At 41.2% G+C, this 19,684-nt stretch overlaps 1 protein-coding gene across 2 annotated transcripts in view; it reads right to left on the bottom strand.

Moving 5' to 3' along the window:
* Nucleotides 1-19,684, bottom strand: part of LOC107040842 (protein zyg-11 homolog B) — a 141,826-nt gene that overhangs the window by 28,036 nt on the left and 94,106 nt on the right. Inside the window, exons 3-4 of one of the 2 annotated variants that reach the window (XM_015261109.2) lie at nt 1,622-2,010; nt 220-299 (exon numbers count right to left, since the gene is read on the bottom strand). In XM_015261109.2, coding sequence (XP_015116595.1) covers nt 293-299; nt 1,622-2,010 — 396 coding nt within the window. In that variant the 3' untranslated portion in view covers nt 220-292. Of the gene's footprint in view, nt 1-219; nt 300-1,621; nt 2,011-19,684 lie in introns of those variants that run through there. The other variant, XM_015261108.2, reaches the window with a different exon arrangement.

Here is a 19,684-nt window from a genome sequence, read left to right as displayed (position 1 = left end):
TCAGATATCCACCACCTGTGGCATGAGAAGCAAACTGGGAGCCAATGACAACACCCGGAAGAATGGAATTCAAGGGTGTGAATTCCCACCTTGACCGTGAAGGTGCTGGGGTTAAGATAATTATCCAATACCCACGTAGTTGACCCAGGAAGGGAGATACCTGACAAGTGGAGTTATCCAATTGGCTGGGGAGGATCCAGCGGAACGGAGAAGACGACTAGGAGCCGCCCCCAACCATTTTGGAACACTCTGGATCCTATCGTCACCCCTGTTGGTTGAACAGTGGTGACACTCAAAATCTAAAATTTAATTATAAGAAAACTAGTTAATTAATTAATTTAAACCTAGAAAAGTAAATTTCACGGAGGGTCACCCGAAGGTGCCTGACATCCTAAGAGAAGGAAGCGAGGCGAATATCACCCTAAAATAGAGAGATTCTCACTGCTGGAAATACGCGTTGTATTGTGAGCACTTTTGAGGTATTTTGGTATCGGTGGGAATGTGAGGGTTGGGATAACTGATCCGCGATATTTCTTGGGTGAAAGTGGGAGTTATTCTCGTCAGAATATCTTGTAAAGTACACGAATTTTGTGATTTGAGGGAAAAATAATGAAAACTGGGATTTTTGGCTATTGCGTAATCGGCGTCACCGATTACGCCATCGTGATATTCGACACATGGCAGGGTCACCGGAATTGAGGATCAATTGCTCATGCGTTGATTTAATTGAACAATTCTCAATTATCTCGGCGTGCTATCAGAATAGCATTAATTACTCGAAGCGGTTGTTTATCAAGTTACCTGGGAATTTGGGGAATTTCAACTGGTTTTGAAGCGTGTAAATACGAATGTTAAACCGGAAGTCAAACCATTCGTAATTTTGGTATGGATGGATAGTGATAATTCCAGACGTGGTTTTATCACACAACTTTGTAAATAAATTCAGAGGAGTTCTATTGATTATCAATTCAATTGAATAAATTCGGTCATTATTATTATTTCTAATAATTTAGTTATACTTATTTTTTTGAACGCCTGGCATTTAATTCAAGTACTGAATCTAAATGAGGGAAATCGTTATTCTTAAATTACAATTAATTAATTATCTTGGTAATTCTCTTGTAAAAGAAACAATTAAAGGCCTGAATAGTAATAATTTCAATTCACAGAATTTTGATGAATTCATAGTAACTAAAATTGTTTCCTTTAATGAAAGTATTTCGAAAATTCTTTTTGACCAATTTAAATAAAAACTGACCCAACGGAAATTCAACATTAAAAAATAAGAATTGATCTCAACGGTGGCTGCCACAGGTAATTATCGTTATTGTTGTTAAAATCGTTAACGTGGAAAGGAACTACATGGAACTCCGTGATAAAATATCGGAATAATATTGAGAAATATTGAATCGACCAAAAATCGAATACTGGGAAATACGTAATTGAAAAGAATTTAATTACATTTAGCCCGGAGAATTGAATTTGACGTAAAAATTAGTTTGTGGTTCCTCGCCGCGTTACACGCAATACTGTTCGATAAAAAATAGGAAAAAAACTTTGAAGATTGGGAGGCAATTTTTCATATAAACAATAAGTAGATTCTTTTCTTTACATAATTTACCTGTATTTATCGAAAGCGACATCTTGTAGAATCCTATCACTGCAGAGTGTGAGCAGGGTATTCTTTTGTAACTGATAATGATTTGGATAGGACTCCATTGCAATTAATGTTAGATCTACAATCTGCTTGAGAATATTTGGATGAATTCGTGTTGCTAGTTCACCCTTAGTCAAATTATAGAGGCAAGCTGTGGCGGCCATTTGGACGCGAAATTCGTCGGGATGAGCCCGCATACCAGGTAGTACAAGCTTTATCACGTCTACACGTGCTTCGCTGAAATGTGGTGTTAAGCGAAACAAGTTGTAGAGACATTTTTGTACGTAAATTGGCCTATGGGGGTATCTTCGGAGTGCTTCAAGGATTTGTGCCTCTGTTGCCATACCGCTTACCTATAAAAAATTCAAAAATAATTATTGGATAAAATAAGAAAATGAGTAGATAACTGATTACATTGCTGCTACATAGAAGTCAAGTGAATGGTAACTATTTGACTATTGAAATGCCATGAAATGTCAAATAGTAACTATTTAACTATTGAAATTCCATGAAATGACAATATTTCATGATTTTAGAAAATATCTGTATAGTATGTATGGTAAACCCTCCCTAAGAGCTTAGCTCCAGTGGTTGGAATTCTTTGAATTAACACTTATATTGATGTCTTCATTCTGGCAGTGAAAAAGCGAGAGCGCCGCGGTGGAAAAGATGTGCATGTAAGACCGTTGGTGGGGGAAAAGTTACGAACAAAGAGCCAGAGAGATTTGACAGAGAATATGTACTCATGCAGAAAATATGCATCCGTGTAGGCCGAGTTATAAGAAGGGTTAGACAAGAGACAAGTCGAGAAATCGCAAGTAACAAATTTTCTCACGTCAGATCAAAAAAATTTTTTGGCAGTCACTCACTCACACGAAATTTTCATATATTTTGTTATTGAAAAATCAGTTGAATTCTGGATTATTGAATGGAATTGTAATTTTCAGGCCCGCATGACCATAGAAATTATTAAAGATTTTGAAAATTCAAACGACAATTTTCACGAATTTTCAATCCACTGAAAATTCAGTTGGATGAGATGTTCAATTTCCGCAATGAGTTTCAGAATTCTCGATGTCATTGAAATATCAATGATAATCTAACAGGGAAAACCCAATTATCTTGAATTTCCACGCTGAATGAGAGATTCCATGAACAATTCGATCTGAAATTGAAATCAAATTCACAGCATTGAAAATTCAAATGTAGCTATTGCTGAAATTTCAAAAAAAATTTAACAGTGTCCCTTCGCGCGCGCCTCGTCGATCGGGTAGTTGCGAATTGATGTATTGTTACATAATTTCCTGAGGTTCACGGAACCCTCGATCCACTACGTAGCTCTTCGACGCACGACAACCCTGGAATAACAAATAAGTCGAGCGCCAGGTCGTTATTACCAGAACGACCACTGGAACGAAACGAACAACCAAAATCAAAATTTCCAGAATAACCCCAAGCTTCGAAACGATTTTCTGCTAACTCAGACCGAAGAACGGCGTGAAGGTCACTGGTGAAGCTTAGATTAAAGTATGACTGGGTATTGACTGAATAAATGACTTCAACTCAGAATTGCGAGGAAAAATCATAATATTTGATCAGGCTTAAATGACTCGATACAATAAAACAAATTAATTTCTTTGAAAACACCCTTTGGTTATTCCGATCGATCAACGATCATGAGGCTTCGATAGTTCCTAAATCTACAATTGTCAAAGTAATAAAGAATTCTGACAGGAAAATAAGGAAGTAAAATACTCAGTCAATTTAGTCAAAAGAGATTCCGGTAGTTAAATGGAAAGACCTAACAATCCCAAGAAGTCCGAAATAACTAACGTCAAAGAGAGAAATGAAAATCAGAATCAAAATATTGTCAATAGCAATCATGTAGATTGAACAACACAGAACGATCGAAACCCAAGAAGTCGTCTACGTGACAAGTAAGCATGCTGTCCGAAATAAATACGAAAACCCAAGACAACGGGCCAGCGAAACGACGCAAGGTCACGAGACACAAAAGAAATCTACGTTCAATGTCCATCACTGAATATTAACCGACAGCGAGAGTGTTCGTCTAACACAAATTCACTCAAACGCAACACTAATTAATTTTCCAAGTATCATTTCAAAATAAAATATTCATAAAATAATTGTCACTCGCAACATGAACCACGAGAGCCCGAAACTTTACGACATAAATCAATGTCGCGAGATAACCGAAATCGAATGATCAGACACATTAATTCCAAATACACACGCGAGAGAGACAAAAGAGACCCACTAATCAATTACTGATCAGAGTGACTAGGACTCTATCTGGCAATTATTTCGAAACTCTAAAAGTCCTACGGGACTAAGATGCATAAAACATCTGTTCAAAACTGTAAAATTGGCCAGAGTCCTACTCACGACCAATTCACACAGATGCGTCATACAAAGTTGTAGCTATCCCGCTCACCCAGCAGTCCACCTCGGTGTCTCCGGAAAACGTCTCCAAAAACTCCTCAAATCCGAGTCCTCGGGATCTTCCTCCAGACAAATCCACTCGGGGCTTCCTCCACAGGTTTATTTCTCCTTTCAGAGCGCCTTCAAGCTCCCCAAAACTCCGAAATTAACGCAATAGAACTCCAAAACTTGAGCAGACACAACGTCTGGCGAAATCACCAAACGGGAAGTGAGGTTCGTTTCCCCAGCGACACCACGCTGGACCGTGAAAACGCGGCAACGACGCTCATTGGCTGCTCGTTCCGTTCACTCCTCCAATCCGTGTCTAAACAACTAGAATCTGTCGCTCACATGGCCGAACCAAGTCCGTCGGCGCATGCGCAGTGACTTCTCACACGTCATTTATTCAAAAACAACTTATCCCAAAATATCAAATAAATCCGAATGTCCTCTGACATCCTTCTAAATCATTCTCCAGACCATTCTATCCCCAAAGGACGATTCAACTCAACCTCCTTCTGATTTCGGTGAAATCCTCCACTTCCCCTTCCGCATTGAACCAGTCGGACTACCTACGTCCCGACCTACGTCACATTTTCCCTAGCGTTGCCCGAGAGCTGGCGACCTCTGGCAATCCGAAGACCCATGAGGCTCGCATCACGAACTCGAAGTGTCCCGAAGTCTCTCGACGATTCCCGGAGACGTTGCCACCTCAGTCCCACAATGTCGGCGCCAGATTCGATTCAAACAATACCGGAGGAAATACAAAATAAAATAATTAACAAAATATACTGAACCTCTCTCGTGACTCTCGCTGTCGGTTGGTGACTTCCCGTCTGGTGATTTCAAAATTAGTAACCCCACACACGAAACGGTCGAATAAAGAAAAGCTATTTGTGACGGAAAATAACACATCACAGTACATAGAATAATTGATATGATAGTAGTAAGGGGCCGAGATTGGGAAATTTCCCACGCTCCCTCCCCCCTTTTTCCAGGAAGTGCACGTGCACGTCTCCCCTTCGCCCCTCGGCGGCATGCCGGCATGATGGGTGGAAAATGGCCGGCAGATGGAAAAGGGGTGGTGAGTGGGAAATGTGATGGTAACGTGAAATAACTATATAACGCGCAATTTATAGGATTACATAAATTATTTATTCAGAAATTATTCTTATTGTCTAGTATACATAATTTTCTTAATCGTGAAGGGTTATTATTATTATTATTATTTTACTCGTAAATGAGATCGCTGAACGATCATCGAGGATTCCGATTTCACCTCGAAGACCGCACAATAAGCTAAGCGATGCAAGCACTTCCTAATCGCTCTGCAATAGTGCTCCCTCTGACCAGAGAGTGAGCTCTATTGCAGTCCAGAATCATGCTGCCTAAGTAGACGGAGGGACCCGAGGATGACTGCCTTCTTCATCTGGCCAGCCAAACTGAAGGCTTGACTCCTACAGGCCGGGATGGTTTTGAGCGCAGATATGAATGACTCCTTCATTCCCCCAAGAGAGCCAATGATAAGGACAACCAACTTCACTTTAAATCCTCTGTTTATTTAACGTAGCTCAAACAGGAGTGATTGGTATTTGAGCCGTTTCTCCTCTTCTTTCACTGTGATGTTGCTCTCAGCCGGAGCTGAGAACTCAATGACAGATGATTTTGTCACCAAAATCAAAGAGGACGATGTCAGGTTTCGTCGCAATGATTGGCCTGACAGCCACGAACGAGAAGTTCCAGAAAATCTTACACCTCTCGTTCATGACAACGAACTCAATATCTCCTGGAGCATACGACAGCAGTGGTGTTCTGTCTATCCCATAAGAGTACCGCAGATAGAAATACAGCACTCTCAAAGCCGCATTATGTCGATGGATATAACTCGTGATGGCATATGTCGGGCAAGACGATAGAAGATGCATTAGAGTTTCCGGGGACTGCTTGCAAGCCCGACATCGAATGTCTGGAACCTGCAACCCCATAACACGACATCGATAGACAAGGGTGTTTACCACACCATCCTGGCAGGCGCAAATGAAACCCTCAGTTTCGGACATCAGGCCAGCTGACTTCAAGAAAGAAAATGTCAGCTGGACGGAGAGACCCTCCTCTTCCACATGGCGGAAGAATACGCCATGCATAGGCCTATCAACGTGCGGGCGGAACAAGGTGGACTGCTCCGCCGCCTTGATGGTCGCTCCACGCCGAGATTTGGCCATGATGGTTAATGAATAACCAGCCAACTGACCATTTCAGCCACGACGACATTCTAAACCGAGGGACGCCGCTGCGGTATCTGCTGCCTTATATAGGAAGGCTTGAACCCCAAGCAGCTCACGATCATGCATGAACTCCAAGTGCGGATCCAAACCATTCATAACGTCACAAGCTAAACCGAGGACTAGACGATCATGTAGAGCCTGCAAACTGAGAAGTCCTCGTCTCCCACTCTCCCGCGGAAAATATAACCGCGGACTCGAAGAGCGTGGATGGAGACTTCCGTGGATATTCATCAACTTGCGGGTATCTCTGTCCAGCTGCTTCAGTTCACCTCTACTCCATTTGAGAACTCCAAAGGAGTAGAGAAGCACCGGGACAGCGAACGGGTTCGACGCGACGACTTTATTCTTCCCGGAAAGTTCGGATTTCCAAACTTTCCGCAGCATCCGCCGATACTCTCTGCAAAGAGTCTCCTTGACTGCCTCAGCGTCCACCACGGAACGCTGATTGAAGCCAAGATATTGATATGACTCTTCGGCGCCAAGATGATGTATGACGCTTCCATCCACAAGCTGAAGATCACCCATCTCGTCACTGACTTTGCCCCTCTTTAGATGGAAAACGGCGTACTTGTCCAACCCAAATCTCATGCCAACCGCACGTGAATACACTGCGACAACGTGAAGCAGAAGCTTGAGCTGTCGTTCTCCTGAGGCGAATAACTTCAGATCATCCATGTAAAATACATGGCTAACCTGGTGCCTCCTATCGCTAGGTCTTCCAGCTTAATATCCCCCAACACAACGCAGCGCAACAGAGAGCGGCATCAGTGAGATGCAGAACAGAAGAGGACTCAGGGTGTCACCCTGGAAAACTCCTCTCCTGAATTGTACCAACCCTGAAGTCAGCTTCCCCTCACCAGATGTTATAGTGAAGCCCGTCCTCCAGAGAGGCGCAAGATCTTTAATGCATCTCACTATGTTGTCTTCTACCGCAAGGCATTCGAGAAGTATGAAAATGAGCTCACGGCTCGTGCTATCAAATACCTTGCGATAGTCGACCCAGGCCACCGACAGATTGCGATGGTACTGTAACGAATCGCGCAATACGCAGCAATCGACCAGTAAACCTTCTTTGCAACCTGACAGTCCCCTCTTCGCTCCTCGTTATTCGTGAATCTGCTGCCACACTGGCTGTATATCATGGAGGATATGCTCAGTCAAAATACTGGTGAAGAGCTTATATAGTATATTCAGACACGTGATCGCCCGATAATTCGCCGTGGCAGTCAAGTCTCCCTTCTTCGGGATCAGCATAATCCTCCCCTCCACCAACCACTCAGAGACAGACTCACCGCCGTCGAGGAACGTCGTGAATATCCGAGCCAGATGGACATGCACAGAGGTACACCTCTTCCACCAAAAGGCGTTAATACCGTCAGGACCCGGAGCGGCGTGGTTCTTCTGAGGCTTCGAACGAAGAGTCGCATCACACACAGCCCAGTTCAGATCGAGCAAGTTGATATCCGGAGGAAGGACTGCGGCCAGACCCGCATTCTCAATGGCCAGATCTTCAAGCCGGAGTCAGAACTTCCCTGTGACTATCGTTTTGCCCCTATATCACGCGAGGACCCCTGAGGCTCCTCATGGCTCTGTTGAGTCGGCTGCTCTGACTGTATACCCTTACTCCTCTGAGATACCACAAGAGGAAGAGAATCCATCAGCCCCCGTGGAACGACAAGCAAATCATATCCCTATCGGCGCAAGCGACTGGCTTCATCTGAGAAGAAGAAAGAAAGAAGAAAGAAGAAAGAAGTTTTTGGGTGGGTATTTCTTAGGGTTTTGTATGCTCTTGGATGGTTTGTTATGTACTGAGTCATCTATGGACATTTGTTTTTATAGGTTATACCTGTCGACTACACTGTTTCCCCGGCCACAACATGAATCGAGTTTTATCAATCAATTAGGTATTTAGTGTTAGCTCAGAGTATTTTTATGGCAATAGGCGTTCTGTGATTTATGTAACGGTTTTTGTATTGTTTATTTTTATGTTTTAGACATTTTATATCAAATAAATTCTGCCCCTGAAGATGGCTGTGCAAATACAACCGAAACGTCGGGGTGTCTTATATTAAAGTTCATTTCATATCAAAATTCATTTCATCGCTGCACGACCGCAGAGGCCAATAACCATCTCATCACTAATCTCGGTCAGAAAAACATCGTCAAACAAACATCAGATGATATATCTTGGAGTCTTTTCTGGCTCCATTCATATACATGGCAATTTCGCTTGAGGCGCTGAATGATTCTTGTATCGAAGGGCGGCATTCCGAAGCTGTCGAAATAGATTCCTCGTCCATTTGAACCGAGGTAAACGGCAACCCAGTGGCTTCCTGCTTGGTTGTAGTTATCGGTGTTGATGATAATGGCATAGGGCCGGTCTATTGTTCAGGAGACACGTTCGGCAGGGTGGACGTCTCCAATTGATGCATCGGTATGCAGTAGCGCCTTCAGGAGCTTAAGTGTATTCATAAAACGACGGTACGCAGGACAATTGTCGTAGCCTTGTGACCCGGGTAGAAAAGATGTGACACCTGCTCGGCTGTTTAGATGCAACTAACGTACTTGTGTGATGAACCTCTATTAAATAGTTTATTATTCTTTTTCAGCCACTGTAATCGACAATAACTTGTCTTGTTGAGACAATTTCCAATCAATTATCGTATTCAGCATATAACAGACAATTCACATTTTGCTCTGTTGCTTCATTGAATCGTACTTCAATACGAACACTCCCACTCTTTACAAGATTCCAATGACCGGCAGAACTTGCAGATAAATTGGGAGTCAGGTCAGAGGCGAATAAACAAAACCCATCGGAATATGCTAGACGAGAAATGTTATTTCCATGGTCACGAAAATGCGTTCCCGCTCCAGCAAATAAGGTATTGAAAGCTTCCACATCTACACACCCGTCAGAAGTAAAACTCGGTTGTAGGGGTTTCGTAGGTACTTGGCGTCCATCGGCATTCAGACATAAAAAGTTGATTCCGAAATTCTGGAAGTTGAAGGGATTCTTCTTCTTCGCACCATTGAAACTGGCATTGTCGACAAATCCAAGTATAATTCTTTTGGGCAGTTGGCCTAAAATTGTGTTATTTATCACCTCTCCCATAACTCCATTATGCAGAACAAAAGATTTAACCTCAAGACGGGTCAAGGGATATTTTGCAGTTGTCTGTGCAAGCGTTTTACAATGAGCTATCAATATTCCAGGGCTGAGTTTCACGCGTCGAACAATCAATGAGGTCTCCAATATATTTACTTTATAATTATGTGTAGTATCGTCCATGAGACAATATTCATCGTTTGCGCGGATAAGACGAACACGTAGCTCCACACCGTTCATCAAAAATTTATCTTGCTTGAAAACGTCACAATGCAAATGTCCCAGCAGTTCAAATGCTCTTTCACCTTTCGTAAATAATTGTTGAGAGGTTAGTCCATTATTTTTTTTCACATCGGCGCCCACAACTACAGCGGTATCCATAGCGCTAGAGATTTCAGTTGACCATAGTGTCATTCCAAGATGCGAGGACTTGGCATCTTCTCCATAGTTCAGCAGTGTTTGAATATATGCTCTACACGTATAAAGGTGATTTGGCGGCGTAACAACTTTTTGATTGAAATATACATCCACTTGGTTGAACATTGAATGCAAAAAATTAATCACAGGAGCAACGAAATCTTCAACAGTACCACTGCCATCGGATCTCAAAATTTTCGTTCGAATTTTTATCATAGTGTGTGCCAAATCTATGCATTCTTCTCCATGGCCTGGTACGAAGAATTCTTGTCGTTTCTACATTCACAGTCTTCCGAGTGTGAATAAAAAATGACATGAATTCATGATCATTAGTTGAAAAAATCGTATAAATCACCAGTCTTCCTCTTGGATTTATTTTTCTTCACTTTTTTTCGATTTTTTTATTTTTTGGAATATTTCTCTTTTTTTTATTCTTTCTGGTTTCAGATGTTTTGGCAGACCCGCGTCCAGTGAGCTTATGAGATGTGAGGAGTTTACGGTGTCGTTTATATCCTGATCCACGCACCATCGACCCGATTTTTTCCTGTGCCTTCATTTTCAAATTTAATCCCGACTCCGCTGGTCCATCGTCCAGCGCCCCCTTTAAGGGTTTCCCGTTTGTCACTACATCGCCTACAACGTTAATTCCCGCGTTAAGAGCTTCTTTACCGACTGCTCGAGCTGCACTACCGAGGAAGGACAGAATTCGACGAAAGAGGCCCCCGAGGAAAGCCCCAATTCCATGGCCCCGTTGATATGGACTCCCAACATAGACCCATCCGAAATTATTGTATCTCTCCACTGACCCTCCACCAGCCTGGTTCGCGTAATATGCAATGTAAGGACTCATTTTGCTCGCTAATCAATAGTCTTGAAATGAAGTGTCACATTGAAGGGTCCGTACTCGAATGGTATCATTTCACTACGATTGCACCTTATATCTATTTCAATTGTGCGAAATGAGTATCTAATCAACGGAATATAATGAGGATTTGAAAAAGTAGCACAGTGTGTGGCTCCATATGTATAACCAGCAGCATTAAATAGTACCACTCGTAAGAGAGATGATTGCACATCACCTGTTACATAGGGTACACAAAGGTTACCATAGATGAACAAGCTTTCAGGTAAACCCCTGGCCAGACTGACAGATAGATATCCCTCACAATTCGGCTTTGCCGTTCATGAAACTGTGCACGTACCTCTCAAACCCCAACATATCCGCCACTTTATCCGCAAAGTCTAATGCGTGTACCGTATTACCGCATGTTTTGGAGGTGCAATGTCTTCCAAATTTCACAAAGCCTTGTTGGCTAGAATATTCAAATTTTATTTGATCCTTCAAAGGGGCGAAGTTATTCATGAAACCCACGAGATCCGTCAGGTCCTTGAAAACCGCAGTGGGTAGAAAAAATATTTGTGGCAGATTTGCCTTGTCCTTATTGTCTTTTCCGCTGCTAACAAAGTTGATGGAGGCATGTTTCCTATCACGTGTATGTAAAAAATTACAAAGAAACTGTATTTCACTCAGGCCCACAACCCATTTTCCTTCTAACTCAACTTGTTTCGGCAGCAATGTTGTATATTTTGATGCTGTATTATCGGGATGATAGTCCATGCTGCTGTTGCTTGGGAGCACCGTATATTGGTAATGATTGTTTGAGGACTGCTTTTGTTATTTGGAATATTTCTTTACTCCAATTAGTCTCATATCTTTTTTCAAAGATGCCTTTCGCTCGACTGATGCGCACATAGTCCCCAACTTTGTATTTAAAGGTTTCTTTACGAGATTTCTCCGACTTATACCGATTTTGTACATTACGTCATGCATATGGAGCATTATCGATAGTAACAGCCGCAGGTGCCATCTTTATTGATGAATATCTCGAGTTGTTATAAGAGTCGACAATTTGTTCCAACACATCCATATATTTATATGTTCGACTATGTATTAGGTGTACAAATAAGTTTTGGGACACTTTGATTCCGTGTCATGGAAGGAATTCAAAGTTACCGCTTACATATGACATGGTGGGGTTTGTTACGTAGTATCAAAACATAAGGGAGTCATAAACATAACCTTAATTTCTGTGAATAAAACATGCAGACCGATAAGCTATTTATTAGACACTGCATTCGCTATGAATTCCATCAAGGAAAAACTGTTAGGAAAGCATGTCAATCGATTTGTCCTGTTCTTGGGGAGAACATTGTATCTAAAAGTACATATGAGTATTGGTATAAGCGATTTAAAGAAAGTGATTTCGACGTTAGTGACCGTGAACGTACCGGGGCCCCTGTAAGTGTGGATGACCAGGAACTGCAAGCGTTGCTGGATGAAAACTCTTGCCAGTCGGAAAAACAACTTGCAAAACAGCTTGGAGTAACTCAACAGACTGTTTCCTATCGCTTAAACGCAATGGGAAAAATTCGAAAAGGAATAAAGTAGGTGCCACACTTTTTGACTCAAGAAAATAAAGATAGCCGACATGACGTCTGAATCTTTACAATAAGCAACAAAAAAAGTCTTTTTTGTGGAAAATTGTGACCCGCGATGAAAAGTGGATTTATTTTGATAATCCAAAACGCAAATATCATTGGGTTAACCCCGGGGAGCCAACGACAACGACACCGAAGCGCAATATTCACTGTAAGAAGATCATGCCGTGTGTATGGTGGGATATGAAAGGCCTTTGAAATGAAATGCATTATGAACTTTTGAAGTCTGGCGAGACAGTTACTGCCGATCGCTATCGTCAACAATTAATAAGATTGAACCAAGAAATTGGAAAACTTCCAGTAAAATTGCTCCATGACAACGCCAGGTCTCAAGTGGGTAAACCGGTCAAAGATACCTTAATGGCTCTTGGGTGGGAAGTTGTGCCACACCCGGCGTATTCACCAGACTTAGCTCCAACTGATTTTTACTTATTTCGGAAGATGCAAAACGAATTGACTGATGTGCGATTCAAAGCAATTGAAGAAGTCCAAAAATGGGTCGATAATTTCTTCGCCTCGCAAGATGAAACTTTCTTTGCGGAAGCCATCCGTGAATTATCTAACAGATGGGTGAAGGTCATTCAAAATGATGGAGATTGTTTTGATGAATAAATGTAGTTTACTTTTTTTCGGAAATGAATTTTAAATTTTTTGCAAAGTGTCCTAAAACTTATTTGTACACCTAATATAAAATAACGCCACGTGCGTTCCTTCAGTGTCCGATTAAAACGTTCCACGATTGCGGCTTTTGTCAGGATTACGCGCAACACGAAATTGAATTTTTTTATCAGAGAAAAATGTTTAGATACTGCTAGCCATAAATTCTTTTCCCTTGTCAGTTTGTATACAAACAAGTACACGACTACCGCGCCTTCCCATTATACGCTTAAAGCCCTCCAGTATCTGCGGTGCCGACTTGTCCTTCAATTGTTTGACCCAGGCAAACTTGCTTAAAACGTCAATGACCACAAGTAAATATGAAATGCCATCATTATTTGTTTTTAGTGATCTCAACTCAACCAAATCAGCCTCCCACACATCGTCAATGTTTGTCACCGTATAATGTAACCGTGGAAATGTACGTCTGATGAGTCTGTGGAGTGTATGAGTATTCTCGGCATTGCTCCAGTTTTTTATTTCATTTTCAGGTATTTCTTTTCTATACTTTGAGAAAATATTTCTAGCCCGCGTATATGCCTCCGACTCTGGAGGGCTAAAATATGTCGCCGACAGTTTTTCTTCGTTTAAAATGGAAGCCATGATGATAGTCTTGAGTCCTTCACTTTGTAAGGAGGGTTTATGCGTGCTTTTTTCAAGTTTTTACTACTACGATGTACAAGAGAGGTGCGTGGTGTATCACCTTTCCTTGTATGACGCTCATCTATAGAGTCCTCGTCCTCCGAAATTTCAGATTCTTTTCGACGTTCAATATCTGATGGTACAGATGGGGGTTATGAAATTTAGGATTGCCCAGAAACTCTCAAGGTGTGTTTAGACTTTGATGATAAACCGCAAAATGTTTCCATCCTTTAGCTGAATTTGTTTTCGGTGCTCTGACAACATTTTGTATCAGATCCACAATATTAACGCCAGTTAATGATATCCCATCCAAAGTCACTTATCCTTTTGCATCCCACTTGAGTCTTTTACTAGTGTCAATGGCATGAATATATTCAAGTACACCTGAGGCTTTGCTTTGGTATACTGCAAGTACAGTAGCCGCAATACCATTTAGATCGTATCGTTCACCAGACCTCGTCGCGTCTGGGGTCTCCGTTTCTTGCACAGGTACCTTACTCTGCTTCGTATAGAATAAATACCGTCTCAGAACGTCATTATACAATTTCCATTTTACATGATCGTCCTTGGGTTTTTTGAGTTTAAATTTCCAATAATTGAGCATCCAATCGACTGGTAACAGAACCAGGGGTTTGAGCTGATGGCTGAATTTCTTTAACTAATTCAGTTGAAACACAGTGAGTATTATGTGTAGAATTTTTTTAGTCGTTCCACACTGTCTTCTGGCACAAGTATCATTTTTCGTGCATGTTCCATCGTTATACAACTGCTGAGATAAGTGCGCTCATAAGAGGTCCTAATCACATGGGTAAAAATGCACCGCGCCTTTCTGATTGATGATTTTTTTCTTGCTGGATAAACTCTGATTTTTATCAGGCAACTTCCTCAAAAGTTTTTTGTTTGCACAATTTTGACTTTTCGCAAATTTTCAAAGGAACATTTCCGTGCAGCAAATTCAGAGCACACTCACAAATGCAGCGAATCAAATCTTTATTAGCGTGTTGTATTATTGCTCGTCGTAACCTAGGAGGAGCGTGAATGAGTGCGTGTAATAAGGCAGTATTCTTTTCTCCGAGCGACTTGCGAACAGAGCCGCTTCCAGAGGGACTTGTCTTTGTCATTACACACGAATGACTGGTACACTCCGCGATGAGCCTCCTCCTATTATACTGTAATCCTTCCGAGTAATATAAACATAGTGATAGGGCTCGCTAGGGAGTACATTGGTACGAAATCTACAGTTTTTAGGAGTCCACTGTTTTAAATCAAGCAACAAATATCCATGAGTCTCCGATGTGGCGTCAAAATAGGCCTCCTGTAGAAACTTTGGGTACTCTGGGTATATCTGATGAGCCAAATGTGCTATTTGTGCACGATCTCGAGNTTGTTTTTAGTGATCTCAACTCAACCAAATCAGCCTCCCACACATCGTCAATGTTTGTCACCGTATAATGTAACCGTGGAAATGTACGTCTGATGAGTCTGTGGAGTGTATGAGTATTCTCGGCATTGCTCCAGTTTTTTATTTCATTTTCAGGTATTTCTTTTCTATACTTTGAGAAAATATTTCTAGCCCGCGTATATGCCTCCGACTCTGGAGGGCTAAAATATGTCGCCGACAGTTTTTCTTCGTTTAAAATGGAAGCCATGATGATAGTCTTGAGTCCTTCACTTTGTAAGGAGGGTTTATGCGTGCTTTTTTCAAGTTTTTACTACTACGATGTACAAGAGAGGTGCGTGGTGTATCACCTTTCCTTGTATGACGCTCATCTATAGAGTCCTCGTCCTCCGAAATTTCAGATTCTTTTCGACGTTCAATATCTGATGGTACAGATGGGGGTTATGAAATTTAGGATTGCCCAGAAACTCTCAAGGTGTGTTTAGACTTTGATGATAAACCGCAAAATGTTTCCATCCTTTAGCTGAATTTGTTTTCGGTGCTCTGACAACATTTTGTATCAGATCCACAATATTAACGCCAGTTAATGATATCCCATCCAAAGTCACTTATCCTTTTGCATCCCACTTGAGTCTTTTACTAGTGTCAATGGCATGAATATATTCAAGTACACCTGAGGCTTTGCTTTGGTATACTGCAAGTACAGTAGCCGCAATACCATTTAGATCGTATCGTTCACCAGACCTCGTCGCGTCTGGGGTCTCCGTTTCTTGCACAGGTACCTTACTCTGCTTCGTATAGAATAAATACCGTCTCAGAACGTCATTATACAATTTCCATTTTACATGATCGTCCTTGGGTTTTTTGAGTTTAAATTTCCAATAATTGAGCATCCAATCGACTGGTAACAGAACCAGGGGTTTGAGCTGATGGCTGAATTTCTTTAACTAATTCAGTTGAAACACAGTGAGTATTATGTGTAGAATTTTTTTAGTCGTTCCACACTGTCTTCTGGCACAAGTATCATTTTTCGTGCATGTTCCATCGTTATACAACTGCTGAGATAAGTGCGCTCATAAGAGGTCCTAATCACATGGGTAAAAATGCACCGCGCCTTTCTGATTGATGATTTTTTTCTTGCTGGATAAACTCTGATTTTTATCAGGCAACTTCCTCAAAAGTTTTTTGTTTGCACAATTTTGACTTTTCGCAAATTTTCAAAGGAACATTTCCGTGCAGCAAATTCAGAGCACACTCACAAATGCAGCGAATCAAATCTTTATTAGCGTGTTGTATTATTGCTCGTCGTAACCTAGGAGGAGCGTGAATGAGTGCGTGTAATAAGGCAGTATTCTTTTCTCCGAGCGACTTGCGAACAGAGCCGCTTCCAGAGGGACTTGTCTTTGTCATTACACACGAATGACTGGTACACTCCGCGATGAGCCTCCTCCTATTATACTGTAATCCTTCCGAGTAATATAAACATAGTGATAGGGCTCGCTAGGGAGTACATTGGTACGAAATCTACAGTTTTTAGGAGTCCACTGTTTTAAATCAAGCAACAAATATCCATGAGTCTCCGATGTGGCGTCAAAATAGGCCTCCTGTAGAAACTTTGGGTACTCTGGGTATATCTGATGAGCCAAATGTGCTATTTGTGCACGATCTCGAGGATTTTTGAATACAACAATATAATTTGTAATCAATGAAATACCTCGCTGCCCTTTTCCTTGGTAGAATAAATTTAGAGATATAAACATAACATTGAAATTTTTGTGATAACTGCCTTTTGTGAATAGGTCGACTATTGCACCATTCGATGATTCACGCATCAAGTCGTCCACAACAACCAATTTTGGTTTATTATCATCAAAATCTCTGGATTTCGGTAGACCCTCTCGAAATACGACAAAATTTTTGTCATAATCCGAATATCCATTCTGCCACTCAGCATATTATAAAATCACTTTTTCAATCGGTGTATCACACATTTCTTCAATTTCTTTCAAAAATCTTTTAACAAAAAATGTTTTCCCACAACCTGTCCACAAATCATGGCAGTGAAGGGATGTTTTCACCTCGTATCCATGTTGCCATCTGATTAAGAATTGTAACAAACTTATCATTTTATACACTCGGATCAGATATTCAAAAAAAGTAGTATGCATTTCGGAACGGGAGGGGGTGCCGTAACTGATTTTTTTAGATATAGAATGATTTTTTTCTTGCAAGTCACAGTTTCCCAAAAGTCGTTCAGAATGATGGACCCAACGATTTACCAGGGCCTAGTGGTACTTCTAGAGGAAATACCTCACCTCTGCAGAGCGATTTCGATGGAATAAATAATTTCAATCTTGATTTATTAAATGATTTTGAAATTCAAGATCATTTTGATGTGGATTTATTCGAGAATTCTCATCCCGAGTTCTATATCATGTATTGAATATCATTCAATACGGTGGTGGTGAAAATGTGATCAATGATCCTGAGGCGTTCAAAGCCACTGAAGACTTTAATTGGGGTTTACTAGATCAGCAAAATGGTATCACATTTTATGTTAATAATAATAATGAATATTTTTTTCTACAAAATATTTTTACCATTGAAAATAAATTTCATTTCAGATGGTCAATTTGACCGCAATGAAGAGGTAGGCCCACAGTCAGCACTGAGAACAATATGAAGGTCACGACAGAAACTTCCTCGTTTCAAACTCGACACACATGTGATGGAGTTTGGAATTAACCCTGTACCTGAAGATCGTAATCCGACCGAGTGGATGGAAGAAGCTTTTCGAGATGTCTACAATAATGTCATAGAAGCCGGTGGCCGCGGAACGAATCGAATGTGTCTCACCTTCAATTTTGCAAATATGCAAAGAGACAACGCATGGATAAGCCCACGGGCGATCAATGGATACGAGTTTCAGGATTTGTGGAATCTTGTGAGTTCTATTGCACAGAGTGCCAATGGTTTCGACTGCGCTGACACATTTTGGATAAAACTTCATGTGGCTGAAGCCCCTGAAGGTCAAGGAAACTTTCTTAAAAAGGGAATGAAAAGAGGACTCAGTAGAAAATGTGTTCTTCAAATTTCAAACGAACGTGGTTTGTGTTTAGCCCAATCACTTGTTGTGGCCAGAGTACAGGCCAAGAAATTGAAGGCCAGAGCTGACAAGGGCGAACTACACAAGATGTGGGAGTCCATTCGACCTTCCAAGGATAAAATGCAACGTGAGGAGGCCAAACATCTGACCCGGGAAGCTAAAGTCATTGTTCCTGACGATGGTTGTGGTTTAGAGGAACTTACTCAATATCAACTATATTTGGCAGAAGAAGGATATATCATAAAGGTCTATTCCCTCAAAATAAATGGAAAAGATCACCCTGTACTCTACGATGGCACACCTTAACTGACCAGCAGAAATATACCTGCCCAATATACTCTACCCAATGTGTATTATCCGAAAGGCAGACACTATGAGCCAATTCAGAATTTACCTTCTTTCTTTGGTGCTGCATATTATTGCGACCATTGTAATAAACGTTCCAACGCTCGAGGACATGTTTGTGATAAAACTTGTCACAGGTGTCTAAAAAATCCTCCGTGTGACCCTACAATCATCGATAAAATAGTGTGTAACGAATGTAATCGAGAATTCCACGCTCAATTGTGCTCGAAGCACATAAAAAAGCAGGGTCTTCTAGCGGGAACAAGCCTACTGTATGTGGGCACATAAAATTGTATGAGAAATGCAATGTAAAAATTAATTCTGAGAAAAAGAGAGAGCATAAGTGTGGCACCTATTTTTGTACTGTATGCCAAAAGTACGAAGATATTTCTCATCTATGCTACATGCCTACATTGAACAGTAAGAACAAATTGACAAAGAAACGTGTAGCGTTTGTTTTCTATGACTTTGAGACGAGACAAGATCAGCTGATGCAAGGAACTGTTGACGTCAACATACACGTACCAGCGCTCTGCATAGCCCAAACCAAAGAGGTGTGATGTCCTGAGGTCCAAGTTTATAGATGGCGCTTTTTATTAACGGTAATAGTCCGCGAGATTCAAATTAATCGAATAATTAATTAAATTCAAAATAAAATATGAGAAATAATAAAAGAAAGAACACAGCACAATGAACAAGGGAAGAGAAATAACTTCACGGGCGTGAGAAAAACCGTTACAGAAAACATAAATGTCAAACACTTGAGCTTTGTTTCAATTATTTACAACTCTTGAAATTCGTCACGTAAACATTTTCCGAAAACCCAAATCTCGAAAGAAAAATACTCACTCAACAGAATGACAGTTAGAGTCATAAAATCTCCGTTCTGTGTATCATAAATTTTCTCTATTCCAACACGTGTGCTCTCCTTTGTTCATTGTATTGCCAGGCTGAGGGCCTGAGACCCTCCCAAGACGCAGAACGTGACGTCACACGCTCTCCTCAGCTCCTTTTGCCCCTTTTTCCCTTTCCCTATTTTCTTTTGCGCCTTGACTTTTGCCTTGGCTTCAGTTAAAAGCTTGCGTGCGCAACTTTTCGTTAAGTGGGGGTTGTTGGACCCAACCCT

The sequence above is a fragment of the Diachasma alloeum genome, unplaced genomic scaffold (genome assembly GCF_001412515.2).
Source record: "Diachasma alloeum isolate Michigan unplaced genomic scaffold, Dall2.0 Dall_scaffold_00346, whole genome shotgun sequence".
NCBI classification, from domain to species: domain Eukaryota; kingdom Metazoa; phylum Arthropoda; class Insecta; order Hymenoptera; family Braconidae; genus Diachasma; species Diachasma alloeum.
This window is presented reverse-complemented; position numbering and strand designations above follow the sequence as displayed.